General features: G+C 38.6%; 1 protein-coding gene across 1 annotated transcript; it reads right to left on the bottom strand.

Moving 5' to 3' along the window:
* Positions 1-12,962: 12,962 nt before the first annotated feature.
* On the bottom strand, positions 12,963-21,983 carry LOC104233747 (peroxisomal acyl-coenzyme A oxidase 1). The gene is made up of 14 exons (XM_009787186.2): positions 21,602-21,983; positions 20,196-20,304; positions 20,029-20,090; positions 19,608-19,817; positions 19,239-19,326; positions 18,982-19,144; positions 18,447-18,645; positions 16,806-17,003; positions 16,052-16,183; positions 14,639-14,759; positions 14,286-14,396; positions 14,048-14,117; positions 13,506-13,689; positions 12,963-13,415 (listed from the first exon to the last, which is right to left on the bottom strand). The coding sequence occupies exons 1-14, from the start codon at positions 21,737-21,739 to the stop codon at positions 13,206-13,208; spliced, it is 1,995 nt and encodes a 664-aa protein (XP_009785488.1). The 5' UTR covers positions 21,740-21,983; the 3' UTR covers positions 12,963-13,205.
* Between the last annotated feature and the right edge of the window lie 2,266 nt (positions 21,984-24,249).

Genomic DNA, 24,249 nt, shown 5'->3' with positions numbered 1-24,249 from the left:
AAAATTGGATGCACAGCTGATAAGCTCGGCGGCAATGCAAGTCCATAGGCCACCTCTCCCACTCGGTCAAAAATCTCAAACGGACCAATAAACCTAGGGTTAAGCTTTCCCTTCTTCCCAAATCTTATCACGCCTTTCATAGGCGACACTCGGAGCAATACCCGCTCACCAACCATAAAAACCACGTCTCGAACCTTGTGATCTGCATAGCTCTTTTGCCTGGACTGAGCTATACGAAGCCTATCCTGAATGATCCTGACCTTGTCCAAGGCCTCCTGAACCAGATCCGTACCTAACAACCGAGCCTCTCCCGGCTCAAACCATCCAACCGGAGATTGACACCGCCTACCATATAAAGCCTCGTAATTATCCATCTGGATACTCGACTGGTAGCTGTTATTGTAGGCAAACTCTGCTAAAGGCAAAAACTGATCCCACGAATCTCCGAAGTCAATAACACAAGCCCGGAGCATATCCTCCAATATTTGAATAGTTCGCTCGAACTGTCCATCCGTCTGAGGATGAAATGTTGTACTCAACTCAACCTGGGTGCCTAACTCTCGCTGAACTGCTCTCCAGAAACACGAGGTGAACTGCTACCTTAGTTCGAAATGATAGATACCGGCACACCATGAAGACGAACAATCTCCCAGATATAGATCTCTGCTAACCTCTCGGACGAATAGGAGACTGCCACAGGAATGAAATGCGCTGACTTGGTCAGCCTATCAACAATGACCCAAACTGCGTCGAACTTCTTCCGAGTCAGCGGAAGTCCAACAACGAAATCCGCAGTGATCCGCTCCCATTTCCACTCGGGAAGCTCAATCCTCTGAAATAAACCACCAGGCTTCTGATGCTTGTACTTAACCTGATAACAATTCAAACACCGTGCCACATATGCCACAATATATTTCTTCATTCTATGCCACCAATAATGCTGCCGCAAATCCTGATACATCTTCGCGGCGCCTGGATGGATAGAGTACCGGGAACTATGGGCCTCCTCTAAAATCAACTCTCGAAGCCCATCCACATTAGGCACACAAACTCGACCCTGCAATCTCAGAACCCCATCATCACCTAAGGTAACCTACTTGGAACCTCCACGTTGCACCGTGTCTCTAAGGACACATAAATGGGGATCATCAAACTGTCGATCACGGATACGCTCCAATAATGAAGAACGAGCGACCGTGCAAGCCAATACTCGACTAGGATAAGAAATATCCAACCTCACAAATCGATTGGCCAAAGCCTGAACATCCAAAGCAAGTGGCCTCTCACCGACTGGAATATAAGCAAGACTGCTCATACTAGTTGACTTTCTACTCAAAGCATCGGCCACCACGTTGGCCTTTCCCGGGTGATATAAGTTAGTGATATCATAATCCTTCAACAACTCCAACCACCTCCTCTGCCTCAAATTCAATTCCTTTTGTTTGAACAAATACTGAAGACTCTTGTGATCAGTGAACACCTCACATGCCACTCCATACAGATAATGCCTCTGAAACTTTAATGTGTGAACAATGGCGGCCAACTCTAAGTCATGCACTGGATAGTTCTTCTCATGAATCTTCAACTGCCTCGAAGCATAGGTAATGACCTTTCCCTCCTGCATCAACACTGCACCAAGACCAACGTGAGATGCATCACAATAAACGGTGTAAGGCCCTGAACCTATGGGTAGAACTAACACTGGTGTCGTAGTCAGAGCTGTCTTAAGTCTATGAAATCTTGCCTCACACTCGTCTGACCATCTGAACTGGGCACCCTTCTGAGTCAACCTGGTCATCGGGGCTGCAATAGATGAAAACCCTTCCACGAACCGACGATAGTAGCCTGCCAATCCCAAGAAACTCTGAATCTCGGTAGCTGATGATGGTCTAGGCCAGTTCTTGACCGCCTCAATATTCTTCGAATCAACCTGAATACCCTCTGTTGATACGACATGACCCAGGAATGCAACTGAACTCAGCCAGAACTCACACTTTGAGAACTTCGCATATAGCTGACTATCCTTCAGAGTCTGAAGAACCACTCTAAGATGCTGCTCGTGCTCCTCCCGACTGCAGGAATATATCAAAATATCATCAATCACGAACGAATCTAAATAAGGCCTGAACACTCGGTTCATCAAGTCCATAAAAGTTGTTGGGGCATTTGTCAACTCGAATGACATAACCAAGAACTCATAATGCCCGTACCGAGTGTAGAATGTTGTCTTAGGGACATCGGATGCCCTAATCCTCAACTGATGGTAGCCAGATCTCAAGTCAATCTTAGAAATTACCTTGGCACCCTGAAGCTAATCGAACAAATCATCAATCCTCGGCAGTGGATACTTTTTCTTTATTATGACCTTGTTCAACTGCCGTAATCAATGCACATCCTTATCGAACCATCCTTTTTCTTAACAAACAACACCAACGCACCCCAAGGCGAAACGCTAGGTCTAATGAAACCCTTCTCAAGCAAGTCCTGTAACTGCTCCTTCAATTCTTTTAACTCAGGCGGGGCCATACAGTATGGCAGAATAGAAATGGGCTGGGTGCCTAGAGCCAAATCAATACAAAAATCAGTATCCTGGTCGGGTGCCATACCCGGCAGGTCTGGAGGGAAAACCTCAGGGAACTCGCGAACCACGGGCATAGGACAAATAGAGGGGACCTCAGCACTGGAATCACGAACATAAGCCAAATAAGCCAAACACCCTTTCTCGACCATACGCTGAGCCTTCACGTACGAAATGACACTGCGGGTAGAATGACTAGGAGTCCCTCTCCACTCTAAACGGGGCAAATCTGGTAATGCTAGGGTCACAGTCTTGGCATGGAAATCCAAGATAGCGTGGTACAGGGATAACCAGTCCATCCCCAATAGAACATCGAAATCGACCATATCTAAAAGTAACAAATCAACACGAGTCTCAAGACCTCCAATCACCATAATACAAGAACGATGAACTCGATCGACCACGATAGAACCACCCACCGGTGTAGACACATAAACAGGAATACTCAATGAATCGCTAGGCATGACCAGGTACGGTGCAAAATAAGATGACACATACGAATACGTAGACCCCGGATCAAATAACACTGAAGAATCTCTATCACAAACCAGAATAGTACCAGTAATAACTACATCTAAAGCCTCATCCTCGGTCCTAGCTGAAAGGGCGTAGCATTGGGGATGGGCTCCACCACCCTGAACTACCTCTCTGGGACGGCCTGCTGTTGGCTGGCCTCCACCTCTGGCGTCCTGAGCTCCAACTCTAGGACCTCTACCTCCACCTTTAGAACCTCTACCCCCACCTCTAACTGGCTGGGCTGTGGAACACCTGGTGCATGTACCATCGCACAAGAACCTTGATGCTGAGAGCTACCCGGTGCTCGAGGGCAAAACCTGGCATTATGACCCAGATCACCACAAGTGTAACACACCCTTGGCTGCTGAAATTGCTGGCCCTGTCGAACTAAATGACCACCTCGGAAACTCTGAAGCGGCGGTGTACTGATGAGAGCTGGTGGCGCACTGTAAGGTTGTTGATCAGAATAGTGCATCTGAGAACCACGACCACCTGAAGTACCATGGGAGACCTGGAAAGCTGACTGAAAGGGCCTAGGAGGATGGCCTCTACCATATGAATCTCTACCTCCAGACGAGGTACCACTGAATCTGCCTGAATGATGGGGCCTCTTATCCGACCCATGACCACCTCCCTGTGACAGAACCATCTCAAACCTGTGGGCCACATTGGTCGCTTCCTGGAAAGTGATCTCACTCCCGGCCTCCTTGGACATCTGAAGACGAATCGGCTGAATAAGACCATCAATAAACCTCTTCACCCTCTCTCTCTCTCGGTAGGAAGTATGACAAGAGCATGGCGAGCTATATCGATGAACCTGGTCTCATACTGGGTAACCGTCATGAAACCCTGCTGGAGGCGCTCAAACTGCCTCCGAAAGGCCTCTCTCTGAGCCACGGGGAGAAACTTCTCCAAAAACAACGTTGTGAACTACTCCCAAGTCAAAGATGGCGAACCGGCTGGTCTAGCTAAACAATAATCCCTCCACCAAGTCTTGGTGAATCCAGACAGACGAAAGGTAGCAAAATCAACTCAATTGGTCTCAACGATCCCCATGTTCCGAAGAACCTCGTGACAACTATCCAGATAATCCTGGGGGTCCTCAGTAGATGCACCGCTGAATGTAGAAGTGAAGAGCTTGGTGAACCTATCCAGCCTCCACAAAGCATCGGCGAACATAGCCGCTCCATTGCCGGTCTGAGCCACTACACCCGGCTGAACTGCCACATCTGGTTGAACTACTAGAACCTGAACCTGGGGAGCTACCTGCTCTGGAGTGCGCGTAGCAGGAGTCCGAGCTCCTCCTCCAACCTGAGAAGTGGCTGGTGCTACTAGAAGCAAACCTACTCGGGTGACACTGTCCATAAGGCCCACCAATCGGACCAGAGCGTCCTGAATAGCTGGGGTGGCAATGAACTCTTCTAGGACCTGAGTTGGGCCCACTTGAACTGCTGGGGCCAGACTTCCTCCTCAAATCAACCTGAGGCTCCGCCACTGGTGCTGCTACTCGGGGCTGAGCTCTGCCCCTACCTCAGCCTCTAGCACGGCCTCGGCCTCGCCCTCTGCTTCTAGTGGGAGCTGTTGTAGGGGGCTCGGGCTGTTGAGCGGTAGATGAGGAAGCGCGTGTTCTCATCATCTGTGAAAGAACAGAGTAGAAATTCAATTAGCATTTGAGGAACAGATTCGCACGACAGGAAAGAACAAATGTGAAATTTTCCTAACTTTGTAGCCTCTGGGGGATAAATACAGACATCTCCGTACCGATCCCTCAGACTCTACTAAGCTTGTTCATGACTTGTGAGACCTATGCAACCTAGGGCTCTGATACCAACTTGTCACGACCCGAATTTCCCATCCTCGGGAGTCGTGATGGCGCCTACTAATGTGAGCTAGGCAAGTCAATCCTTAACTGCTTACTTCATTAACAATTATTTCTTTTAAAAATTTTCAGTGACAGCATAAAAACAGGTGAATTAAATAAATAATCGGAAGACCTAAATTAAATAAGCTGAACAATAATGCAAAAGTCAACATATGCCTCTACCCAAGAACTGGTGTCACATCACTCACGAACTACTAAAAGTACTAAATACAACCGTTTGAAAGAAATATAACATTGTTTGTCTTGAAATATATGAGAAAACAGAATGAACATAAGCTAGAGGAGACGTCGGGCCTGCGGACGCCTGCAAGGCTACCTCGGTGTCTCACTGGACTGAAGGCTGGCTCCCGCGCTACTGCTGTTGTCCAAGACCTAGATCTGTGCAAAAGAGCACAGAGTGTAGTATCAGCACAACCGACCCCATGTGCTGGCAAGTGTCCAGCCTAACCTCGGCGAAGTAGTGACGAGGCTAGGACCAGACTCCAAATAGACCTATGTAGTTCATATATATATATATATATATAAGAGATATAGAAATAACCAGCCTATGTGGGAGGGGGAAACGTGTTGTGGAGAGATAACAGTTTCAAATAGAAAACCTCAATAACAGAAAGAAGCAGCAAAACCAGAATATCACAAGAATCAAAAGTCAATAATTTGCACGGCATCACCCATTATGCTTTTACTCTCATTCTCACCAAAACAATACACGGCATCACCATTCGTGCTTTACGCTCTTCTTCACCCAAACAACAATCACAAGGCAAATAGGGTAAGGGAAATCTATAACCTCGAAGTAAAGAAAATAACAACAAGTAATGAAAGAAACAACATAACTCGGATATCAACAAGGAATCAGAAATCAACAAATGCACGGCATTGCCTTTCGTGCTTTTACTCTCGTCCTCACCAAATCATATAATAAATATATGAACGACATCACCCTTCGTGCTTTTACTCTCTTTCCTCACCATATAATCAATAAAATCGGCACGGAATGGTACATCGTGCGGCACGGCATCACCCTTCGTGCTTTACACTCTTTCCTCACAAGAGCAAACAATGCATGGCATCACCATTCGTGTTTTACACTCTTTCCTCACAATAGCAAACACTGCACGGCATCACCCTTCGTGCTTTACACTCTTCCTCACCCAAACAACAATCACAAACAAAGGGGCAAGGGAGTAGACAAATAATGGTAGAAATCCCAGCAAGGGAATACAATTAAGCAGCTAAATCCCGGCAAGGGAACAATATCAATATTCTCAGCTTCTCGGCAAATGAGATAATCAACAAAACAACAAACATCCCGGCAAGGGAGCAAATTTAATAATTCTTTCTCTTTCTTTCACTTTCACTTCTCATCTCACTTTACCATCTGAGTCAACGCTCCATAGGGGTTCAATCATCTCATATACTTTCACAATTCGTTATAACTCGAGCCAACACTCCTCGAAGTGCAGGGATCAAAATTTCTTTTACAGGCTTGTTACAATATATAGAAAATCATCATTAAGGCATGGAAGATACAACAAAATCAGAATATCTGCAATATAAAGACTCACGGTCATGCTAGACACCAACGTATAGATACTCGTCACCATGACTATACGTCGTACTCGGCAATTAGGACGTAGCAAATAAGACTCAACTCTTAATCCCTCAAGCTAAGGTTAGACCAAACACTTACCTCGAAGCTTTGAACACCACTCAAGCCTCAATTATAGCTTTACCCCTTGATTCCACCACCAATCCGCTCGAATCTGGCCACAAGTTACTTAATTACATCAATAAGTGCTAAATGAATCAACCCCAATGCATGAAAGTGAGTTTTCCCAAAGTTTTACTCAAAAAGTCAAAATCACCCCGGGCCCACGTGGTCGAAACCCGAGGTTTGGACCAAAACCCGTTTACCCATTCCCCCATGAATCCAAATATATAATTTGTTTTGAAATCGGACCCCAAATTGAGGTCCAAATCCCCAATTTTAGAAAAATCTAGGTCATACCCAAAACTAGGCCCTACCCAAAACACCCATTTCCCCCCATGAAAATCATTGATTGAAGTTGAAATCATGTTAAAAGATGTTAAGGAGTGAAGAAAAGGAGTCAGAAATCACTTACCAATCGTTTCGGAGAAGAAACGTTGTTTAGAAAATCGCTTCTTATGTTTTAGGGTTTGAAAAGTGTAAAAATAACTAAATTTCACGTGTATTTATACCCTTCTGAAGCCCCCTGTGCGGACCGCGCAAAGCTGACCGCGGCCGTGCTGGCCCTTCCTGAAGACCTGCGGATCTTTGCCCCGCGGCGGACCGCGCAAAGCTGACCGCGGCCACACAGCACCCACCGCGGACCGCGCAAAGGCGATCGCGGCCGCACGCGATTCCTCGCGGGCCGCGCTAAAGGGTTCAGAGGCCTTCAATATTTTCCTGAACCTGCAACATCTGATCTTTTAAGCCTACAGCATCCCGGAAAATACTCGAAACTCACCCGAGCCCTCGAAGCTCTAACCCAAGTATGCACACTACCTCAAAAATACTCTACGAACATATTCATGTGGTCAAATCATCAATATAACATCATGAACATCGAATTAAGCCTCAAGATCAATGAAATTTCTCAAATTTCCCTTTAAACATCAATTTCCCAATTTGGGTCCGAATCACATCAAACGACGTCCGTTTTTAACCAAACTTTACAGGAGTGATTCAAAATATATATAAGACTTGTACCGGGCGCCGGAACCAAAATACGGGCCCGATACCATAGTCTTCTAACCAAATTTCATTTCCAATTTCTGTAATTATTTCAAGAAAACAATTTCACTCAAAAATTCATTTCTCGGGTTTGGGACCTCGGAATCCGATTCCGGGCATACGCCCAAGTCCCATATTTTTCTACGGACCCTCTGAGACCGTCAAATCACGGGTTCGGGTCCGTTTATCCAAAATATTGACCGAAGTCAAATTTTTATTCATTTTAATATACAAACTTAGCATTTTTCACAGAATTTCATATTTAAGCTTCCCGGCTACGCGCCCGGACTGCGCACGCAAATCGAGACAATCCTAATTGAGGTTTTCAAGGCCTCAGAGACACGGGATTCAATTAGCAACATGTGATGACTCCTTTGGGTCGTCACGGTCTGATTCATAGTCCAAGAGACACCAAATTCGACGCATTATGCTTATTAGTGAAAACCAAGCAAATATTTTTTTTATTTCACTAATGTCTTAATATTCTTTTTGAGTTATGTTGGGTTTGTTAGAAAAATAATTTAATAAGTCAAAAAAAAATATTTAAATTATTGTATAGGTTCATTCTTGTTATATTAATGAATATTTATTATATTATCAATTTGAATATATTTAATGTGTATAATATTAAATTTGAATAACTTTGAATATAATATATTTACTAACCTTGAATGGCTATCAAAATCAGTTTGATCAATGATTAAAATGAATTTGCGGTTTGAAACGATTTTGAATTGCTTTAATGTTGCGTAACATTTTTGGCATTTCTTAACAGCCAGAAGTCCATTTTTGGACCATGTATAAGTATATCTTCTTGTGTTCATTTGGTGGTGAGGGAAAAGATGAAAAAAGTAAAACTTTTCTTTCTTCTTTGTTGTTTCTGCTCCTAGTATACTAGAAGAGCTTATTTAATCCTACAGGATACGCCTAATTTTATTCATCACAATATGAGCGAAATATTCTTAAGGACCAATGTCCTTGACACGCCTCAAACTAATCTTATTCTCCATAAATACTATTTTTCAACACAATTAACTCAATTAACCGCTCATTCAATAGCTCAAATTAAAAATAGAAAAGATAATAACTTGAGAAAGGGCCAAAAATGTCCCTCTACTATGAAAAAATAACTATTTATATCCTCCGTTATATTTTTGGTTCACTATTACCCTCAATGTTATAAAACTGATGAAAATATACACCTCCTCCGTTAGGATTTTTCACCATGGCCATACCATCTCACGTGGTCTAGCATTTTAATTTGCTGAGATTATGGACGTATTATGGCATGCCACATCGACGTCCAACAATATTTTACCCTCTCCTTCTTCTTCTACCACCACCTCTTCCATTACCCAACCACTGCCACCCCCACCATCACTTTTTTTGCTTGAATTGATATTTTGTAAGAAATTAAAGATCGTTAATAATCCAAAAATAAAACTTTCAACTTTAAGGTGCAGAATGAGCTTCCTTCCCAGAATTAAAGCTTTAATGGGTTCCTTTGCCTTCCCTCCCTTTCCTAGGAATATACAAGCATATGTATGCTGGAGAATCTTTTTTTTTTTTCGCATGTACAATATGTTCAGATAACAATATATTATGTGTTCTGTTTGCTCCATAGAATTAGTAAACAATTTCCTTTAAAATCTTTTTTTTTTTTTGGGTGTATACGGATGATCTCTTTTGGGAGACTGGGTGAAGAGGAAGGTGTTGGTGGAAGAAGAGGATAAAATGTGATTGGGACGGTGATGTGGCGTGTCACATGGTGTTCATCATGTCATGTGAGATGGTGTGGCCATGGTGGAGGGTCTTAACGGAGAAGGGTTATTTTTGTACTAGTTTTATAATGTTGGGGTAATAATGACCCATAGTGCATAAATGATCTTTTTCACGTAGTAAAAAGATATTGGTATTAGGGTCTTAAGGTCTTAATTAGGGTCAATTTCCACTAATGTATTGGCTCGTGTTTTGACTTTATATTGGTATTTCTCCCTATTAATTAGTTTATGCTGTGAGGATGATAATTTGCACCTGTTTGTTTTAAATAGCTCATTAGGTGTGAAAGAAAAAATATTTATATTGCCTATTGATATAAGTGAGTTCATCGCTTAAATGGTTACTGAATATCTAAATTATGTAATTAAGAATTGACTTCTACTTTTAAATTTTACATCATAAGCAAGCATCCCTTTCTCTTCTTTTTATTTGTTTTGTTTTGGGGGTGGGGGTGTGGTGGGGGAGACAAGGGTGTCAATGAATATATTTTTCTTTTGTAAAATCAAGACAGAAAAGGACTAGAAGAGTATTCGCAAGCACAAACACGCCAATCGAATTATTTTGGGGCAAGCAAATGCCAATGTTGATGTTTAAAGAAAGATACAAATAGTGAAATCAAAAGAAATAAATAACATACTGAAAATATTTAAAATGTGATTGACATATTCTAGCTCAATAATTCAACAAAAGGGCAAAAAGACGAAATTAAAAAGCGACTTAAAACTATGTATAAGATGTATTTTAAATCCGACAAAATTTATTTACGGAAAAAGGCTTAAAATGCCCCTAAACTATCCGTTTTGGTACAATAATGCCCTCCATCCACCTATTGGGCCAAATATGTCATTTCGTTAATGTTTTTGGCTCACAAATGCCCTTTGAGTTAACGGAGGACATGTGTCATCCTCTTGTTGGCTCATTCTAAATATTTCTTAATTAATTAAAAAGACTCATTATTCATACCCGAAAAATAAATTTCTAAAGCAATTTTTCTAAAACTTTTTTTTACTAAAAACAGAAGAAAAAAAAGGAATTTTTTTTCCAGTTTTTACAAAAAAATAGATTTTTACTAAAATAATGTTTTTGTAAAAACAAAAATAAAATCTAAAAAGCAATTTTCTAAAGCAATATTTTTGAAAAAACTGGAAAAAAAAGTAGATATTTTTTGCTAAAATCAAAAATAAATAAAAAAATCCAGTTTTTAGAAAAATATTTCTTTAAAAAACTGGAAAAAAAATCCATGTTTTTTGATGTGCATTGGTCCTATGTCAACCATTTATATACACAGATTCCAAGCTTCCACAACAGCAGAAAACGATCCTATAATGTTTGTTCTTTTGGTTCAATATTTTCACGTTATGGCTTCCAAAAAAAATCCAACTTTGCAAAAAACTGGATTTTTTTTTATTGTGATTTTAGCAAAAAACATCTACTTTTTTACATCTACTGATTCTTTTAGTAAAAAAATCTATTTTTTTGTAAAAACTGGAAAAAAAATTCCTTTTTTTTCTTTAGTTTTTAGTAAAAAAAAATTTTAGAAAAATTGATTTAGAAAATTATTTTTCGGGTATGAATAATGGATCTTTTTAATTAATTAAGAAATATTTAGAATGGACCAACAGGAGGATGACACGTGTCCTCCGTTAACTCAAAGGGCATTTGTGAGCCAAAAACATTAACGGAAGGGCATATTTGGCCCAATAGGTGGATGAAGGACATTATTGTATCAAAACGGATAGTTCAGGGGCATTTTAGGCCCTTTTCCGATTTATTTAAGGAGTGAGATCACAATAACAACAACATACCGGTGTAAACCACAATATTGAATAAACACGATTAGGTTGGAGATTGATTAAACACCTTTGTAGTGAATCTATCTTATGACACCACATTTTAATCATTCTTGAAAAATATAGCAAAAATAATACAAAGTAGACAGAATTATTTGAATTCATACTTTAGAGATTCTTACTTAAGTTTAGATCATGTTAATGATCATATGCTCTATAGATATAAATATATATATATATATTATTATTATTATTCTTACTTTCTTCCATTTCGATTAGGTAATAATGATCACAGTGATTTTAATTCTTTGAATTTGCAACAAACCTTTTTGCATTACAATAACAACACAGTATAATTCTCACTAGTGAGGTCTGGGGAGGGTAGTGTGTACGCATACTTTACCCCTACCATGAGGTAGAGAGACTATTTCCAATAGACTCTCGGCATCCTTCCCTCCAAGAACTTCTCACCTTGCTCTTGGGGTGACTCGAATTGAGAACCTCTTGGTTGGAAGTGGAGGTTGCTTACCATCAGAGCAACCTTTTTGCGGTAAATATCCGGAAAAAACGATAAATCTTTCCACATGATACACGAGTTTGGAGAATGTCATTAATTGTTTATAGTGAAATACAGTACAAAAAAACTGAAATTAACTACGACTTCGTCACTAATTTGTCGTTAAATCGCTCGTATCTAATAGAATTTCTTATTATTATATTGCTAATTTGTCGCTAAATAGAATTAGTGGTAGATTTATTGTTAGCTACAAAATTTCTCCGTCATTAATTTCTGTTTTTTTTAGTAGTGATAACATTTCAATATATAGTAGATATCAAAATCACTGAGGCAGCTTTTTGTTGCAAGCATTATGACATGTTGACCTAAGTCTTCATGAAAATATTTGTCAAAAATCCTAATAATTGGTTTTGTGTTTGTGCCTTTGGCTTTTCATTGCATTACTCAACTTTTATTTTTTTAATACTTTTATTCTCTTCCTTCTTTGTTTTTTGGTGGTGGGGTCTGCAGCTTGAAACATGAGCAAAACACGAAGAAAAATTAACTATGATGGTGTTGTCTTATTATTGGTCTTATTATAAGCTATTATTAGACTAACCACCGGTCGAACTTTGGAACTAGTCTTGTACCATCTATTTATGTAAACTATTCATTTCTTACCTTATATATATGAAACAAACTTGCACTAATGGATAAGGACACGTTTCTCTTAAAAGATTTGGGGAATTTTTTTATTTTTTGGGGGGGTTTGGGGTGAGGCTTTTTTCCCTTTCTTGGTAAAAATGAAAAAAAAAATTAAAAATAGTCAGATTTGCAACTAGTAATTAAAAAATAGCTGCAATTTCAAAAGTACAAAAATTTAACTATTTTTTCATGTAAGATAAAATCTGAACAAAAATACCCTTGAAAATTCAAAAAAATTACAACATAATATGTTGTAATTCGAATTTTTTACATATGAGATCCCAACATAATGTGCTGAAATTTGAGAATGTGACAGAATTCCCACATAACCACATAAGCTCCATAATCTAGCATATTATGCTAGAACTTTCCGTGTAGCGACTTCCGCGAGAAAGTAACCGTACAGAATCATATAGGATGCCCGTTACAAGGGCAAGGTTCTAATACCAGGGAACTCATTTTGAGGCAAAAATTCAATCTATTTTCTTTCATAGTTCTGGGAGGGAAAAATACTGAGCATACATTACAGTTTCCTTTCAAGAGTTCATAAATCTTATTCAAACAAGATTTAGCGATTTACTGCTTAATCACCGCTATGTAAGTCATAAAGGAGGCCATCATCCAAAAGAAAGATGATATTTCAAATTTTAGTTTATTGGCACAGCACAATACAACAGCTATAAATATATGCAACTCTTCCTTCACAGTCGAGCAGTATGCAGTTGCTGCTTGAGTAGTGGCCTAATATATTCATGGAAGCCATCGGCTATATCGGATTGGTTGAGAGGATCCTTCCATGCAGCCTCATACAGTTTCGGATACACGTTTCCATCATAACGTCCAAGAATTGAATCAAGGAAGTGATCGGTATAGTTAAATGCATCAACCAGCGATATAGCATTTGGACGAAGCTGATATTAAACAGTAATGGATCAGTAAAAGCAGCTTCAACCCTCCAAGCCCAAAAAAAAAAAACAGATAACAAGTTTAACGAGACGAACCTGGGAATATAAGGCTCTGAGCTGGTCATTAGCAAGTGATGCCTGCTTTGAGGTGATATAGCCAGTCCCGAGAAAATCTCCTTGATGTTTGTGAAGAAGGAAGAGGGAATAGATACCGCAAAGCACTTCCAGCTGTTGCTTAACCCCTTTCCCGGGAATGTCTTGTTGCAATTTCTCAATAAACCTTAATGAGATGAAAGACGTATTAATTAACAAAGTTCTATAATCTACGATGTTCTCAACCAAATCATGGTAAATTCCATTATCGAGAAGCTTAAAGCAGATACAATTCATGCTTTACAATACGAAGATCCTTATCAACTTAGGAAACGATTATACCATTTTCAGCAAGAAAAATACTTTGCTAAAAAGCAGACTGGTTATCCATATACACAGCTGAAGAACAAATAGGCAGCAGAAAATTCTGCAGTCTCTCCAATTGGATAGTTCATAGGTATAGTACTTATCAAGAACGAAACTGTGTTTGCAGCATCATAAAGTTGTTCGATTTTACAAGAAGAGAATGCAGTAAAGAAGCTTACTTGGAGACAACAATTAATTGACAATGAGCAACTGCTGCTTCAGCTAAATCAGCTGCAAGTTCTGCAAAGCCTAAAAAAGGAGGACAAAGCAAGAAAATTATAAATTGAATTTTGATTGTGAGAAAAATAAATACACCTATCGAACGTTGAATTAAATTTCATGCAGAAACTTTAAGCTGGTTGGTAATCAAAAATTACAGAATTGATAAGAAAGATGCAACTGCTAAAAAGTGAGGACCTTCTTCTGGATTATCAAACTTGCTAAGATTCTGAGCACAAGCAACAGACATTCTGGCAGCCCTTGCTTCAAACGCTTCCACTACCACACTAGGTTTCAGCCAGTCCTTGGCTGCAGGAGACGGAAGACAACCACAATCAGCAATCTACTTTGCGTATGTCAGAAAAACACAAGAGGCTAATTGGAAAGACGAAACAACAGGCATTCTCACACGATTGACATTACGCACGTAAAAGAGAGGAATATAAAAAGATTACACATACTAATATCACAAGCAGATCCTTTTCTAAGGCAACCGATGCTGTAACACGACTTCAGAATGAACTGTAACTATAACAATGAAGGATTTTTACCTTGTTTCACATCAGAACGGCATTGCATCAAATGTTCAATTCTTCCCATATAAGATATGGTACCCACTGGCTTCTTTCCAGAGCCCAGCTGTGAAACGGTCTTCATAAGAAACCTTGCAACCTACATGAAACACCAGCATGGTTCATAGTGGAATACTAGATCTAAAATATCATACTATTATATCAGAATCAGAACACTATGTATAAGACTTCATAAAACAGACAAGTATCTGTTTCACTTCATTTGCTCATTTAAGCTTTCAACATTTAAGTTACCAAAAGTATTTTTTTATTTTGGGGGTTTGGGGGGGGGCCACAACAAGCGAAAGAACAGACAAGCCACAGCCATCCTATTCATAAAGTAGGATTCAGGAATGTAGACATAGCTATGACAAGTGGATCACAGTGATACAATGTTTGAGAACATTGTCTTGAGTTTCCCAAAAATATAGAGCAGTAAAACTATTTTTCGAAGATCTTTCGAGCCAGCTAGCTTTTGTACACAAAACAAGCTTTACTCAACAATTTTCACGCCTGGCACTTCTACCCCTAACCTTTTGGCACTTTGCTACTAAACTTGCACATTCACAATCATGCGCTCGCAAGCAAAAAATTTAACAAGTGTCATGTAAAATCTCATGAGACTTGCTTTTGGGAGAGCAATAGGGAAAAACACCACCAACAGAATCACCATATTGATGCAACAACTAATCCCCACGAATTTACCCTACAGGAAAAAATTGCTCAACCACCGAACCTACAGACATTTTAATTCATCCATCAATTTTAGGAAAATTGACCTTTTTTTTAAATAAGGAATTTAGGAAAATTAACCTTCTATACAACTCACTTATCTACTTCCTCTATCCCAAAAAGTTATCCTAGTCTCCTCTCAGTTACCAAATGATCTCTGTTTTTCGCGAAGCGACAAAATGTACCTTGATTCAGAGTCTGCACTTTTGAGTTCCAACCATTGATAAACTAAATTTTAGAATATCTATAACTTCTAAAAGATCTTGATAAAGAGGGACATCCGGAGGTTCAAGAGAACTCTTTATGTAAGAATTCACATTTTGCAGATATTCCTTAATACTTCTCATTTGATAGTTCTCTTATTTTAACAACAAAAGATTAACCCGAAGTGTTAAATGACAAACTGAAGCATAGAGAATTTATATAAAAAACGAATTCCTATGCTTGATAACTAAATATCATTGACAGGCTTAAATGACCACCACTGAACCAGTTGTGAAAGGAATCTCCAAGTCCACACAATCCCTTTAAGAACGCACTTAAAAAAATTGGAAACACAAAGAAGGAAACAACCAAAATCTTAGTCTTCTCCTTGGATGAGTGGAAGGGAAACAAGAACTTAGAACTGGCATGTCAACCTTCATAAAACAATTAGTTTACCTGTAGTAGAAGCACAGTGTTATCTCCTTCGTATGTACAGGCAGGTACATAAACGGCAAATAACTCTGGAAGCCCACTGCTACATAGATATCCATGACCTCCACATAACTTTCGGCATTCTTCAATTCCATCCTGGAATAAAATTGCAACGAGGCAGCATGTTATGTTGAATGGCATGACAATGGATTCAAGGAAACAATTAGAGAAAAGTTCTTTTCTTTCTTTTTCTTACACAAGCAACAGTTTTTCTTGAATCTGAAGAAAAGATCAGGTCCAAAATAAAATTTCCCAAGGTACATTCAAGAGAACATTAACTACTATTAAATAAGCCAGTCCAATCCAATTGAAGAAGACACGCTTGCTAGTCTCTTATCCCAATACAAATGAAGATTGTTTAGGAGACTACATTATAGCGGACAGCTCAATCATCACAGCATCTTTTTTTTTTGATAAGTTCAATCATCACAGCATCTTAATCAGCCAAACATTAGATTTCAATGCCCACAAGTACGAACAAAAACTGTATGGCAGGCAAAACTTAAAGATGTGTTCAGCCATATATTTTTCTGATTATGTACTCTGCACATGTATATTATAAAATGTCACTCTTAACAGAAACTAACATATCCCTTATACATAATTTATGTAAAAGACTTGGACAATGACCCAAAAGCCCCAGGCAAGGATGACGGCGTCAATCAAAGATTGTAAAGTGCAAGGTAGGTGGACAATCAAAGTTGTTGTCACTACTTACAGCAGTGGCAGTGGTTGTCAAAGACTTCAATCCCGCCGTACATGCGTGCGCCTCAGGCAATGTTGAGAAATCATTTGCTTGCAGTCTTTGGGTCACATCAGTGTACAACCATTTCAGCCACTCCCCAACAAATCTGAAGGCATATGCAGAAGCCAACAAGGGGAAGAGCCTGCTTTGCTGAGTTTTATAGTCAATCACCTGCATAAAAGCATGCAGTAAGAGCATTAATCACAACTCTCAAGCTGATAAACGATGACTATGTGGAGTCACCCGACAATACTACTCGACTGGGAAAAACATAAATCTATGAACACTTGTGCTAAATACGACGATACAAGTAGCAATAAGATTTTGTAGTCTTGATGCGCCAAAAAAATACTATCAAAGTCAGTTAGCATAAAAGTTCTTTTTCTGAGTCACAGAGGTTTAATGAACATAAATTTATTTTCTTTCATAAAGTTAATGAACATAAATTATTTAAAGCCATAAGATTCCTAGTATTGCAAATTTTGTCGTCCGCAAAGTCAGAAAATGTTGGAGTACAGCAATTGGCTCTGCCGGGAGATGTTTTGGTATAAATATCACTTGTTTAATGATACAAGTCAGCCCAAAGATGTGCATACTTTTAATTATTGATCATTACATAAAAAGTTCCCAGAAAAATCTTATGCTCGCTTTACGAATCACAGTCCGCTTTAAATTGCTACAGGATCTTGTTGATATCTACCACAACAACAACAACCACCCAGTATAATCCCACTTAGTGGGGTCTGGGGAGGGTAGTGTATACGCAGACCTTACCCCTACCCTGGGGTAGAGAGGCTGTTTCCAAATAGACCCCCGGCATCCTTCCCTACAAGAACTTACCACCTTGCTCTTGGGGAGACTCGAACTCGCAACCTCTTGGTTGGAAGTGGAGGTTGCTTACCTTCAGAGCAACCCCTCTTGTCACCACAGAATACTATAATCAGATTCCCCCTTCCCTTACCAGTTAAATTTTTTGAAGATATCACCGAGGTAATTGAGCATAAATCTCTATCTTTGGGCATTTATCCAACATAGGTTGGGTATTGGGGATTTTTGTAAGGGATTAATGGCTAATTCAACATGGATAATGGAAAGAGAAAAGTGCACGTCATTCCACCCATCCCCTTTATTAACAAACATGCAGACGCCAAAACTCATTCTCTCCACTCAAAATACTATGAGACAAGAGATTGCCCTTGGTACAGATGCTGGATTTGCGCTGGCCGACATTAGTGGCATTGATACGGAAAGTTGTTTGGTATGAATCTATGTTGCACGGACTCTCCAAAATACCGCTGCACCCGTGTCGGATTCTCCAAAAATACACTGCTTTTGGAGAATCCGACACGCACCCGGCGACATTTTCGGAGAGTCCGAGCAATATAGGTATGAATTTCTTTTTTGAACAAGCAAATGCATTTCATGAAACACAGAACATTTTTAAATCAAAAATCTTAATAAAAGTGTCTCCCTTCTATTCATAATTATAATTGCAAGAGCCCCACCAAGATGAGTATGCTAGAAAATGGCATGCATATGAGTGAAAGATCAGAACCCTGCCATTACAAATGACCATCCTACTTTACTACTGACAGGATTTGCTTCCAAGATTACCTGAATTTCTTGTCCACCATTCTGAGAACCAAATTGTCTACGAACGGCACTATATCTGGTTGCAATACACACAGCCCGAGACAAAGCACTGGAAGCATCTGCTACAATTGTTTGACGAACATATACCATTGTCCCATAAAGGAGTTGTCGGGGAACATCAGATTGGACATATTTTCCTTCCCTTGTAACTTGTGAAACCCTGAAAGTTTAGGAGCAAATATAATAACTACCACGTACTATAATACGATAATGAGCCAAAAACTATGATATCAAAATCATTGATACAGAAAAGGGATTTGGGTTTTTGGTTCGGCAACAGCAGTTATTCTGCTCATGTATTAACGGGATTCAGCCTAGTAATGTTTTAAACAGTAACTATCATTTCACTTAATTATAGGCCAGAAATTCCAAACTATCCTAACAGTTAAAGCTTATTTTTCTAGCTCCTGCTAAACCCTACCAGAATTGCAATATCTAAGACTACTTAAACACAAGAAGCTGAAACTTGAAAACCAGAAAAAGGTACACAACAAACCTCATCAGCATTTGATCTCTTGGAATGCGCACATGATCAAATCTTAATACCCCATTATCCATAGTATTGTATGCCCCGTTTCCAAATTTCATTCCAATGTCTCCAACAGTAACACCTGGAAGAGGTTTGTGGTCCTCCAAGCTTCGTAGTTGGACAATAAAACCTAAATATGAATTAGTCAATAAAATGTAAGTGCAACTTTCCTGAAAATTTAAAATGCACTACACCATCTTGTGACATGAGAATCATTGACTTACCATTAATCCCATAGTCTTTACCATTTGTTATAAGACGAGCGTACACAACAGCATGGGTAGAGACTTTACCCAATCCACCAGGCCACCACTATTCGAAATGGCAAAAAGCCAGAGATCAGGAAAATTTACTAACTCTTAATGAAATAAGAATATTATAATCGGTCAGCAAAATAAAGCTAATACAGCCATTTCAGAATAGCACATTGAACTGAATAAAAAAACTAGCAGCACGCCAACGATGTTTATATAGGAGGCATGTCTTGCATAACAGTGTATCATATACTTTTGAGTATCACTCCTCAAAATGTTAAAAATGGAGAACTGTTTCGCAAAAAGAATACAGAAAGACAAGTATTGAACAATTCTCACCTTGCTTGACGTCAATGTAGGACTATGAATGACAAATTCATCTGTTTGAGGATCAAATGTGGCAGTGGTTTCAAGGCCTTGCACATTGGACCCATGTCCAAGTTCAGTTTGAGCGTAGCACCCAATTATTTGCATCTTATAGGCCAACGGCAACCACTTTTTCTGCTGTTCATCTGTGCCCTGCCCTTTTATGGCTGGTATAAACATTCCCTAACGGAGAAAAATGGGGGCAGGTGAGCCACAATCCTAGGACTTGAAGCAATTGAAAATAGAAAGGGGAAAAAACTAGAGCAACGACTTTAAAATTAGTGTTTCTTTCTAATAATCGTCAAGCAAATTATGCATGTATATACACTTAATGCAAGCAGTAGCATAGCAAGAATTTAGCATAGGCAAAAGCAAAAGTCAAACAAGATGTTACCCAATGAAGATCGGTAAAAGCAGGCTCATCTACAAAATGCCTTAACTTAGCTGCTTCTTCTTCTGCAGGAAACGAAAATTCAAGGTAATCATCAAACACTTAATAAGACACCTCTTTTTTGGCAGAACACATATGAAAAGGATTAAAAAGCGAGAACAAAGTCATACCAGAAAGACGAAGTTCAATGATCCGTTTCCATGCATATGCCGCCTTCCTTAGCGTGTTCTTAAATAGCTCTTTCCTAGGAAGCATAGTCCTGCCTTCCTTACTGAAGCCCTATATCCCACAATGACACTCGGTAAAGATTAGTGACATGAAAAGTAGAAAAAGGGCAGAAACAGATAACGTAGTCAAACAGGACAACACCTTCCTTCAAAAACTCCCTCCCCCACCTCCCCCCACCCCCACCCCACCCCAAAAAATCACATGCGCCAAACGACGTAATTCCTCCTGCTCTTTACTTCCAAAACCAAGTCATTTCAAAATTTCAAACCCAAACGTTCACTAGCTGAATCACACGCACCAGTGGTCCGTTAAAATGTATCAAAATGGAAACTTTAAAGTTTAAAACAAATCACATTTAAATGAGCAACAAAAGACAGCTTCTTTGGCTGGCACAAAAAAAGTAACTTTTTCACCTTATGAAAGAAGAAAAAACTTCTCCCCTTTCTTATAGAAAAAGGTAGCTTTTCAGCATCAGAATCCTAGCTTTTCAAAACTAAAAACAGAATGCATTAGACAGCTCGCACGACCAAGATCTCCAAAACCATGGAGTGACATGGGTTCTACATTCTAATATCTAAAAGAAAAAAGAGAAAACTATGATAAACGGTTGTGTGAGCAAGTTCTAAAGCAAAAACCTTTTACCGACTAACTAAATCATCCTAAAGTTCAAATCCATGTTAGCATTTGACCAAAAATTTAATCCTACCAAAAAATTCTAATGCACCTACTCCATCAGTAACATTTTTCTTTTCCTCAGAACTTCAGAGCGGTTCTCGCACCAAACGATTACTCATTAACATCAAGTGAATAAAATTTGATCAAAGTTCAATCCAGAAGTTGGTCAGTTTATATCAGTTAAATAAAACACATTATTGGCACGGGCGGAGCTAGGTGGGCGGAAGGGGTTCCCTTGGCCGAAAATTACACTGTATATATAAGCTTGAACTTTTTTTTCATGTATATATATTAGATATTGAATACCATTAGCTTCTTTGGGTGTTTACTTTTTGAATCCCTTGGTGATAATCCTGCTTCCGCTATTCATTACTGGCTCCTTAAAACTTATCAAAATCAAATCTTTTTCTCTTAAAACACACTGAATGAGCACAATAAAGGATTCTCCCCATCATCACTATCTCCATTCACAAAAAACAAGAAAACAAAGCATCAAACACCCATATAAACAAACAAACAAAAAAAAAAGAAATACTGCAATCATCAGTTCTAAAGAAATAAAAACAGTGATTCATATCCACCGACAGCCATATCCATAAAGATTATCCAACAAAAAAGGGGTCAAACAAGAAATAAAAAAAATTGAGGGAAAAAAAAGGAAAAGGGGAATTACAGGATCATTAGCAACAAGCTTGGAGATACGATCTGCTAATCCAAAATTATGGCGAGAACCAGCCCAAACAATCTTCATCTCATTCACATCAAACTCAGCTTTTCTCCTCTCATCAGCCAAATAATCAACACCCTCCATCTTTTCCTCTCAGATCAAAACCCAAAAATTCTTACACAGAATGAAAAAAAATCCAATCTTTGGTTGTTTTAACAAATACCCCAATTCGATTCTTGAAAAAAAAGAGGAGAAAAAAGAAGAAGGATAAGGATTGAACACGTTTGAGTTTTCCAAGAAACGATTTATGTGTGCTATTTATAGCAGTAGTAGTTGCAGTGGGAGCTTATGCAGGCACTCTTACATAATCATATTTTGACTCTGCTTTTGTTATACAGTGGAGTATATCCCTTTGGCGTAATTATTATTTATTTTCTAAAAAGTTTGTTTATATTTTTAGCCTTTTTGCTTCGTAGGTTCCAAGGTTGATGTGAACACTCGGTACAGTAGGCGCCCATAAATAATATACGTATTCAATATTTATTTATATTGATTTGAGTTTAATAATTCACAAAATTTAATTTACAATATTGGTTAATAACTTAATATTAAAAAAATCTGTTTGAGAAGTATTTTAAGTGAAAGAGAATATTATTTCACGTACAATAATAGTATTATTTAATCTTTTCAAAGTACATATATGTCAAAAAATGAAAAAAAATAATGTTAAAAAATAATTTTAATTTCCTTTTCAATTTCAGCTGCAAAATATTTCTTTTCAAACTTCAATAAAATATTGTCCAAATGGCTACGAGTAAATTTGGCTTACTTTGTTTTAATCAATTCTCCTCAATTGGTTATTTTCTTTAAAATTCGTCTCTTTGAATACAATATTATAGCTAGTGGCGGAGCCAGAATTTCAAGCTTATAAGTTCAGGATTTGAATTATTTTATGTTCTTTGATTCTAATTAACAATTTATATATATTTAATGAATTTTTTAAAATAAATACATGGATCGAACCAAAGTTATTGAGTTCGGTCGAACCCGTACTCTAGCTCTGCCCTTGATTATAGGGACCATCCAAATTCCCTACTAGAAAATCTTTAAAGAGGTTTATATTTTGGAAATTAATTAGGTGTGCTGCATATTCATTGTTCTATTAGTTATTATTGAAAAGGATTCATTGATGAGCATGTTATATTAGAGATTATAAATTTGTTTCTCTTTTGGTTACGAATTAATTGATATGTTTCCATTCAATAAAAGACAAAGGATAATATTAATCTTAATCAGCATATAACTGAAACAGAATGTTTATTATAGTCTATCCGATTACTAACATTAAACATTAGATAGAGAGATTGGACGTACCAATGTTTGATCAATTTTATTAATTAGGTAGTTACATATTTACGTATCATTAGCCAATTAACAAAATTTTAAAGTTGGTTGACCATATTATTCATAGAGTCAGTGGTCCGTAGATCAAAACTTAAATCGTATCGTCATAGTGCTAAATTCTAATTTAAGGGTCTTATCGTTATTTTCGCTCAATTATGCCTCATTTATTTTTTATTTTTTTTGTAAGATTAAGACATCTGAATCTGAATATCAGGATATGTATTAAGATTACGACATCTGAATCTGAATATACATCTGAGTATCAAGATGTCACGATCCGGATTTTTCACCCTCGAAAGTCGTGATGACGCCTACTAATGTGAGCTAGGCAAACCAATTATGTGAACAATTTACCTTTTTTTACCCATTTTATATTCATTAACAATTGCGAAGTAATAACATTTAAACAGTGGATTTTAACATAAGCGGAAGAAAAAGCAATAAGCTAGCTGAACATGAATCCAATACAACTGTTTGAGTCTCAACTACCCAAAACTGGTGTCACAGTTTCACAGACGGTCTAAGAATACTATAATTAAAGGGCTGAAAGAAATAAATACAACACAGTCTCTCGAAATGCATGAAAGAAACAGGAATAGTAAATAGAAGGAGACGCCAAGGCCTACGGATGCCTGCACGACTACCTCGGATCACCTGATGAGCAAGAATCAGCAATCCCACTGCGGTCCGAAGTCTACAATATTGGGGTCTGCACAAAAGAGTGTAGAGTGTAGTATCAGCACAACCGACCCCATATGCTGGTAAGTGCCTAGCCTAACCTCGGCGAAGTAGTGATGAGGCTAGGACCAGACTACCAAATAAACCTGTGCAATTTAACTATATACAGCAGAAAAGAAGTACAAAAAGAAACAGTCATATACAGTCAAGTATGGGAGGGGAAAAACATACTGCAGGGAAACATCGAATAGTAACAGAAGAGCAACAAATAAATATGAGGATCACCACAGTTTAATTGAAAATAGGAAGGGGAAATCATGTTGCGGGGTACAACAAGTATCAATAGGAAACCAGCAATTTAGTGTAGAGAAACCATAACACAGTTATCAATAAAAATTAAGAAATCAAAGACAAGTGCATGGCATCACCCTTCGTGCTTTTACTCTCTCTCACCAAAACAATACACGGCATCACCCTTCGTGTGTTAACACTCTCTCACCAAAACAATACACGGCATCACCCTTCGTGCTTTACGCTCTTCCTCACCCAAACAACAATCACAAGGCAAATAG

The sequence above is a fragment of the Nicotiana sylvestris genome, chromosome 8 (genome assembly GCF_000393655.2).
Source record: "Nicotiana sylvestris chromosome 8, ASM39365v2, whole genome shotgun sequence".
Lineage (NCBI taxonomy): Eukaryota > Viridiplantae > Streptophyta > Magnoliopsida > Solanales > Solanaceae > Nicotiana > Nicotiana sylvestris.
This window is presented reverse-complemented; position numbering and strand designations above follow the sequence as displayed.